The sequence below is a fragment of the Centroberyx affinis genome, unplaced genomic scaffold (genome assembly GCF_046629955.1).
Source record: "Centroberyx affinis isolate AG114_WGS23_722 - 3 ecotype Tasmania unplaced genomic scaffold, CSIRO-AGI_Caff_v1 ptg001806l_1, whole genome shotgun sequence".
In the NCBI taxonomy this organism is placed as follows: Eukaryota; Metazoa; Chordata; class Actinopteri; order Beryciformes; family Berycidae; genus Centroberyx; species Centroberyx affinis.
In genome coordinates, this window is record NW_027280196.1 from 432 (window position 1) to 9205 (window position 8774).

Consider the following 8774-nt stretch of genomic DNA (forward strand, 5'->3'; position numbering starts at 1 on the left):
TAGCCCAAATCACAAAGTGGGGCTGCAGTAGAGAAGAGCGTCCCATGCCCACTGATTAAGACGCCATAGATTCTCCCTGTTTGCCTGCCATGTGCAGTTAATTTACTGACCTCACTGCACAGGATTTCTGGGTATTGAAGTTCCAAAGTCGCCTAGTGCAGCTTTAATCTCATCATCGAAACACCGTTTTTTTTACCTCACGGAAGTCAAGAGATTCACTTACTTGTAGAAATTCTTGTTGACTTTCCTCTCGTGGGGGAATCCCAGCATGCCGCAGACGACGCGGGTGTTTTGCATCGTCCATCCCACGTCGCAGATCTGCGCCCAGCCGTCCTTGTACTTCACCTCCACCACTCCCTCCGTGATGGCAGCTTCCTTTTCGCCATGACGACCACGGGCCGGAGCCGCACCTCCTCCACCTTGTTCTCGTCCACCTGCGCCTGGTGGGAGCCAATCAGGGACGGCTGTCAGTTGATTCTCAGTTACTTCAATTCAGGGATTAGATTTGCTTCAAAACTCAAAATCTGTAGCTCTGTAATAAATGTGGCTTACATCTATAATTAAGTAATTCCCAATTATCAGTAAATAAAGTGTGTTGTCATTAGGAATTTTGAATTCATTGGGTAAAAAATTAACTGTACACACAATACTTTGCTGGATTACACACCCAGATAAACCCATTTTAACTCAGTTTACTGCATTTTTATGCTGACATAAATCTTATGATGTAAATTTATAGTACACATAATAGTAAGTGGTATCAAACTGATGTAAGTTATATGAGAATGGGGTCTTTTAAGGGGGAAAAAAGCATAAATTAATGCTTTTTTGGAAGATTTGTTGTCATATAGGTGGGTGTTTGCCTTATGATGATCACCAACACACACACACACACACACACACACACACATACAGGTCTGTGGTGAAATACAGATGCTAAAATGAATTAAACCTTTCGAATGAAGCTGTGTGTTGACTGTTTTCACTGTTTCTATTCTCTCATGCTGAACACATCTATTAAAAACCTTTGAATGAGCGTAGCAGACGATCCTGTGAGTCACAGCCATTACAGAGAGTAATTTTGGAGGCAGGAATCTAATCCTCTAACAGCTCATAAGTGGTAAACGTGACTATCTGTGATTGCGAGCAGTGCAGTGAGTCACCTCAGCTGTGGCTGGGTGGAAAAGAAGCTGGCTGCGGTCTCAGATTGTAGTCTGGACGCCACATTTGACAGCCTGACTCGCAGCAACAGGCAGAAAGAGGGACAGAAGTTCAGTTTTTGAAAGTCTCCCCCTCTGCCTCCCTCCTCCTTCTCTTATAAAACCCTTTTTCTTTGTCAGATATGTAACAGCGATGCCTTATCCAATCAGAATTTCAAGCTGTTCCCAGTGATCTGTGGAGACGAGCCCCCAGTCTAACCTTGTTCACCTCGGACCGGTCGGTCATAAAAAAACGGACAACAAAGAAGACAAACAGAAAGCGTCGGGCAGCTGGAAAATGCTGTGCTGGAAAGTGTAAAATGAAATTTTCCTTCCATTTTTTCAGCCTTTATTTATCCAGGGAGGGTTTGCTTCACATTCATTCAGTCGTTCATTCACACGTAGGAGCGGTCCAGTCCGACCACAGTCTCCTACTGTTGGACACTGAATAACTACTGGAGCAGCTGGAGGTTCAGCGCTAAAAGGCACCAACAGTCAGGCTGGGCAGGTATTCATTTTATCATTTATCATATAGAATCATATCGTGATTTAATAATGGTATCAAGCTATCGTGATACACAATTCTGCTATCTAAATTAATGATAAAAAGCAGATACTAATTAAAATCTCAGATCAGAAACAAAGTAGGGAATATTACTTTAAAATGATGAATCAATCAATTGATTATCTGATTATTTAACATGTGATTTTGAATACGTTAGCAGATATAATTACATATATCAACACAATTGCTTATTATCATGATATTCATATTTGTCCATATTGGCCAACCCAAACATGGTAACTGCTGAAGGAGAAGACAACATCACTCGTCCTTTATCCCAGTCCAGAATGTCCCAGGCGGTCCTGGGATTTGAACCGCTGACCTGCAGGTCGTGACCCCGCTTCTGTAACCCTGAGGCTTCCACCAGCCCCTAAAACAATCTGTTGCTTCTGTCTGTTATGCACCGACTGTCAGGCTTAGACAGTAACCAGCAGACTTGGGAAACCTGCTGCTTTTAACGGGCTCAGACCCATATGGTACAGACCGGAGCTAACTGGCACCATGTGTTCAGGAGGGTGAGCAGCTACAGGTGGAGCTGCACTGGAGCGTTAAATGTCTCCCATGTGGGTTCAGCCCTATAGAGTCTGTAGGCTGTGGAGCGGTAGGACTGTTGGTGCAAAGCGGTTAGCAAAGTGTTAGTGCAATAACAGGATTTACGGGGTAATAACAGCTCATTATCCTAACTAACTCAGAACTTCAATGCTGCATTTTGCTGCAATTGTGGCTTGGTGTGGGGATGAGAAATAATGTTAAAAGTCTCACACAGGCCAAAAAATATCTCTACTTTTTCTCTCTACTATTTTGGCAACTTACAGTGTGCAAATTATACCAAGACAAAAGAAAGACTCAATAGTCAAAAACCGCTCAAACAGAAAACAGACGACTGAAACCATGCAACATTGTACACACACATTTCAAAACAGCCACAGCAAGAGTTTAGAGAAATGGTTTAATCTACTGGAGGGGTGGTGGGGGTTTATACAATAGACCCCCACCACCCCCAAGTTAGTTTCTTTTATCTTTATTAGGCTATTTTATCTAATTACTGAAAATGTAATCTCCCCAGATCCCCCAGTAATTCACACCCTGCTTACATAGCTTTGGTAACTTACATCGATGACGTTTGAGTCGATGAAGCCAGGAATCCTCTCGTCTTTGCACACGACCCCGGCGTCCTCGTCGTGGGTGCAGTCGCTGTTGCCCCAGCCTCGAGACTTACAGTTTTCGATGCTCTTCTCACCTCCGTTGCACAGAACGTTGTCCAGCCAGATTTTCCCTGCAGAGTCAGCAGACAGTCAGCGTGGCTCCAGCTCAGTCCCAGGCCGCCGGCCCGGGGGGAGAGGAGTGAGTCCGGGCCTGCAGGAGCGCTTGGTCGCTTGTAACATTGGTGTTTTTGCAGCTGAAGCTTATTCTACTGTTGCACTTACTGTAGGATAAGCTGGATAAGAGCCTCAGCTAAATGCTTAAAATGTAAATATGTAAAGTGTGTTCTAGTGTGTTTAAAAATATTTATAAAATCATGAGAGATTCTTATTTTGCCACACTTTGGTGAGAGGTTTCCAATTTTTAGGCTATTTAGAAGGCTGGGAAGTCAAATCAAATGCTTGTTAACTTGGTCAAATATGTGAAGTTTTATGTGTATTTTTGTTAAGATTTGTACATAACAGCTGTGATATAAATTCTGAGAAAGTATTCATAATGACTGGTCTTGGTCAAATAGTATTTGCAAGTCTTTCTTAGTATTTGGTTTGACCTACTTGGAGTACCGGAGGTTGGAGTTGCTTGGAGTTGCCAAATAGGACAATACGAGTGCCAAACTTCAGACTTTTAAAGTTAACTTGGCATACTTTTCTGTGACTGGCAACTTATTTGAAATTATCTAAATATTAATAGCTCTGATGTGGCAAACAGCATCTGGTACTCCAAATAGATTAAAACAAATATAAATACCATTCAACCTCTGTCTCACCATGATTATCATTTACAGCACCATGCAGCTCCACCAACAAACCCCACCAGTGTGTTGAGCCTGCAGGTGAATCTGGGGAAGTGGCTCAGGTTGCTCTCACCTTGGCCCTTGCCGTATTTGGCACTGTGGGTCCAGCCGGTGGCGGAGACGAAGCCCAGCTGGCGGCAGAGCACGTTGGCGTTCGTCAGCGAGAAGTCGTCATCACAGATGGTTCCCCACTCTCCCTTGTAGAAGATCTCCACCCGCCCCTCGTTGTGTTTTCGGGGGTATCCAGCCAGCCTGAACTTTAGGCGTTCAGGCTGGGGCTGTGGGGAGGGGGAGGGGGAGGAGGAGGAGGAGGGGGCGGGGGAGGGGGAGGGGGAGGAGGGGGCGGGGGAGGGGGAGGGGGAGGGCTTGGCCGTGGGCGGTGGTGTGGTCTGGGCGAAGCAGCAAGGCAGCCACACCCCAAACAGAAGGCTGAAGGCTAACCGGTGCCTGCGTCTTGACTTCTCCATCACTTCAGCTGCACACAGAAGAAAAGCAGACAGGCAGAGTCAGGTCGAGCCCGAGGATAAATAAGGAGGCTCTCTGTTGTTCCAGCTCTTCAGTAAATCAAAAGATCTTGGCCACATTCACGTAAATTTTACGAGATGTCGTTATCAATTTAGGAGGAGAGCGAGAAAGAGCCAAGCCTGCTCACCATGTGTTTCAAATACACAGAGTGAAAAGCCTGCTGTTTGCATGAAGCAGACGCACCAGGTGAATCCAAGTGAAACCAGGTTTGATCCATAAATTATTTCATCCCTTTAAGTTGACTTCAGCCATGAAGGGGAGATGAATATGATGGGAGAAGAGGGATTTGTAAGCTTTAAGACTATTGAGACATGGATTACAGAGGATATAACTAAATATTAGGAAGTAATAAGCTAATATTTTGTATCTGTATCAAGCCATAACTAGGTAGAAGAAGAGTGGTTTTAATTGTGAGGCAAATAACTTTTGGGTAAAGGACAGGATAGAAAAATAACCTTTTCATTCACCAGTGACACTTTCACTATTTTACCTGAAAAAAATAGGTTTTTAGAATTAAAAAGAAGCTCCAAAACATGGCTGGTACATGTCTAAGTGGACGAACTTACCAGCCACAGTGATAATGCTCTAGCCATTTGGCAGGCAGTAATTTCCCACTCTGGACTGCACCATCACATTATCACAGACCTACAAAACAAATTGCGGTACACTCCTACAAACTCAGCTCCATATATTCTGCAGGCAGCTGGAGCTAAATCGAAGAGGGCCGAAACAAAAGAGCTGAAAATATTCTGCGGCACATGGATGACTGAGTAGGACTGATGCAGAGTGTAGAGTTGCTCCAGCAGTCTGATTCAAACCATCTGGTCAGTGTTTACTTGACTCTAATGGGTGGGAAGAATAACAGGGAACGTTTAAAAATACATAGGCCACAATGACCGCATAACCAACATGATCACAAAGAAGAAGGATATTTGAATGTTTGGGATATTTATGAAATTGACAGCTGCATATTTATGCTTATCCAATTCCACAGCTTCTCTATGAATATTCCATGATATAAGTCCGGTGTTTTTCGATGTCTGTGTGCAAATACTCCATTACTTAGGACTTATTACTTAGGATTTATTTAGGAAGTTTGTCCTTTGGGTTAATATTCCTTCAAAGGAAACAAGATCTATCAGCATATTGATGTTTAACAAACATCAACATGCTGGAACAACCTTTTTGGATATGCACCAGGCCTAGAAAACACATTTTCCGGGCTTTCCATGAACCCTAGGAACCCTGAATTAAGATTTACAATAAATAACAAATATGTGAGTCTGCCATGTCCAATTCTTTCCAAAAGGCTCATTATCTGCTCTGAGTAATCGTTCTGGTATTTCTAATCTGCTTGTCCCAACAAGGCACCCTTACCCTGAAAAATTCACGAAGTGTTCAATCTGCCTTTTCTTAAACCTTCCTGTACAGCTCCATTAGGTCCTGAGAGCTGCATAGGCCTGCTATTGATAACCTGACAGCTACACTCCTTCTTCCAGGCTCCAGCCTTTCAGCGAGCGGGGGGTTTCTCCTGCAGAGACACAGATACAGTAGTGTGGTGTGTTTGGACAGAGACCGCAAACTCCAGTTCCCCTTTCCAAAACATGTCTGAGACTGACTGCGTCGTCTGAGTCCAATTTCACAGTGGATGGAAGGACACACACGTTCACAGAAAGGTTTGACCCATATGGGTTCTTTTGAAGGCTGATGGCCATATTGATATTTTTAGACTGAAGACGCAGATAGATTATGTTTTGCCCCAATATTCAATATCTTTAACTTCTCTTTCATGCCAACAGTTTCCATGTAAACAGTGTTTCCCCCAGTATTTTATTCCTGTCAGTGTGGAAAAGCCTCTGAAAGCATTTAGACCATCATTAGACACTAAAGCTCATTAAAGGAAAAATCCACCCTAAAACATTTTAACAATGTTCCATTCCAAAAATGGACAATGTGACGTCACATCCTATTTCCAAGGCAGCTACAATAGAGTTTGATAGCAGAAAATCTTCCACTATCTAAAACATCAGTGGTAAAAGTGGTCAGGTTTCAGTGTCAGTCCCTCAGAATCAAAGAGCGAGGGATTCTTTATAGAGCCGCCATTTTGCACCAAGAGACGCTCAACAATCATACAGGGAGAAATCCATCGTAGAAGAGGAGAGAGACCAGTTTCTCCACCCACGGGAGCAGAAAATAGACCAGAATGCAATGCAGCCAAAAGACATGTCAGGTTCTGAGTAAGACCCCAATGGCCACAAACTAGTTAGCTATATTTATACGACCATACGCTCATCTTTGATTGAAAGCAACAAGTTCACGCCCCTTCTCTGTGGGTTGTTCAAAGGCATTCTGGGAAACGTAGGAAAACACTAACTGAAGTAGAAATAGACGAGGCACTTCGTCACAAACTAACTCCTGCAATGCATTGAACATCACAGATTAATGATATCTAATAGTATAAGAGAATCTGAGGATGTATTGTTTCTTTAAGGCAGGTTGACCCACTGCACCTACATCAGTATCGGAGCTGGACAACATGACCGACCGATATCTGATATTTAATAAAAGGCCAATATCGGCAAACCAATATATCGGTCTAACCCCAATTCATACCGACTCCCTCTCTCTTTCTCTCTCTCTCTCTCTCACACACACTCAACTGTTTCTCTTCCTCTCTCGCCCCTCACCGAAGCGGAGACTCTCCATACCAATGTGCTCATGGATCAGGTCGTGTGAAAGGAGCAAATCAACCAGGCAGCAATTCTGTAGCTCAGTGTGGCTGTTTGCTCCGACACACATGAGGACAGTTTCAGTCACTTTGTTGTCCATCACAGTATCTGCCATGCACATATTCCCCCCCACACCGCACACTAACCTCTGAACACATCTGCTAATCAAAGCCAGAAGTCTGCATCTCACTTTGTTTGCTTTTGTAAACCGAAACCAACCGGGAGTGAGAATTCCTCTGCAACACAAAAGCTTTGACCGCCTTGCTGCAGGATGTTTGTCCTCAAGTCAAATCTCTGAAAATGCTGTTCATTTAAACTATGGACATCAGATAAGTAGAATGCATCAGCTTTCAGATATAGTGAGAGAAGCAAAGTAATATTTCAAATACATCAGGAAACAAAAAATTAAGTAGCCTAATTCAAAATAGTGATGTGGTTGAAATCAGTATCATGATATCATAAGGAGTTTGTTAGATATTGATATATATCACAATAGGCTATGGCTCACACAATGCAAAATCATGTTATATAATCAAATTCATGTTCATAGGTGTGAAATTTTCAAATAATATTCCTTAAAATGTTTCATGTTTTATATCAAATTAGCTTGTTATCATCAATTTAGACAGCAGAATTGTGTGTCACATATCCAGAATCACGATATCATCACGGTATGATTCCACTGAAAGACGATAAACGATAATATCAAATTATCGCCCAGCACCGAGTTCAAAAGGGAAACGCATGGGTGGCTGAATCTTTCCCAGAAACTATGGTTTGGGACTTCATGGCTTTCTAGAGCGAGAAGTGAAGAAACCATTGCTAAAAGGTCCAGATACACATCTAAAACCAAAACACAGTGATGAAATCTTTCTTTCTTTTCCAGACACAACAGTGAAATTCAACAGTTCTCATCTGCATGGCTGATTCCACTGATAGAGATGCATTTGGGATTTTACAGCCAGACCCAGATCGCCAGATATTAGCCTATATGGCACCAGGTCGACCACTGAAAGCCATTCATACTCTTTTTTCCAGGTCACTATTTGGCAAAGGGGAGATATTTTGTTTCCTGTTGTAACATTCCTCACATTTAATATTCTGCATCCTGAAATTGCCCAGAGAAAGAGTCTCTGTTTAAATAGAAACTGGAAATTATAGAAGTATTGCTGCAGATGGAGTTTGATTTAATATGAAGCAACATTATAGCACAAAGCTGCCTTAAGAATTATTAAAGCATTATGGCAATACATTATATAGCCTACTGTACACAGATCTTTTAATAACCAAACCATAGGATACGTTTCTTACTCTTTTCTTCCAAATAAGAGAGTTTAAATGTTGAATCACACCGAAATCATTTCTAAAAAAGAAGTTCATTTTCCCAACTGAATCACGACTCCCTCCTGACATTTCACTTCACTTGGGCTAATAATAATTCACTAAAAACAATTTCTTACCTTATGTTTCCAGTATAAGGAGGTTATAACGGTTCCACTGAGGGGGGGGAAGATTTTTTTTTTTTTTGGTTATCCAGAGGTTCATAAACTGAAACCTCCAAGACAAAAGAAAAAGAAATATCCCAAACTTGCGCTAATTCATCTCCCCCAATAAAAAAAAGGATCCAATTTGCGGGGCAGAGGTCCACCTAACCCAACAGCCAATTACGCCTTTCAGCCTTTTTGTTCGTAAATTGCCAGCTGTACAGCCTTCAGTGAGGAGGAGGAGGAGAGGAAGGAGGAGGAGGTGGTGACTTCTGG

General features: G+C 42.6%; 1 protein-coding gene across 1 annotated transcript; it reads right to left on the bottom strand.

The window, feature by feature from the left end:
* Positions 1-219: 219 nt before the first annotated feature.
* On the bottom strand, positions 220-8521 carry loxl3b (lysyl oxidase-like 3b). Its single transcript, XM_071529600.1, is given in 5 exon segments — positions 220-365; positions 368-440; positions 2877-3040; positions 3834-4235; positions 8475-8521. Coding segments are annotated over 4 exon segments (777 nt in total). The 5' UTR covers positions 4228-4235; positions 8475-8521.
* Positions 8522-8774: the final 253 nt, after the last annotated feature.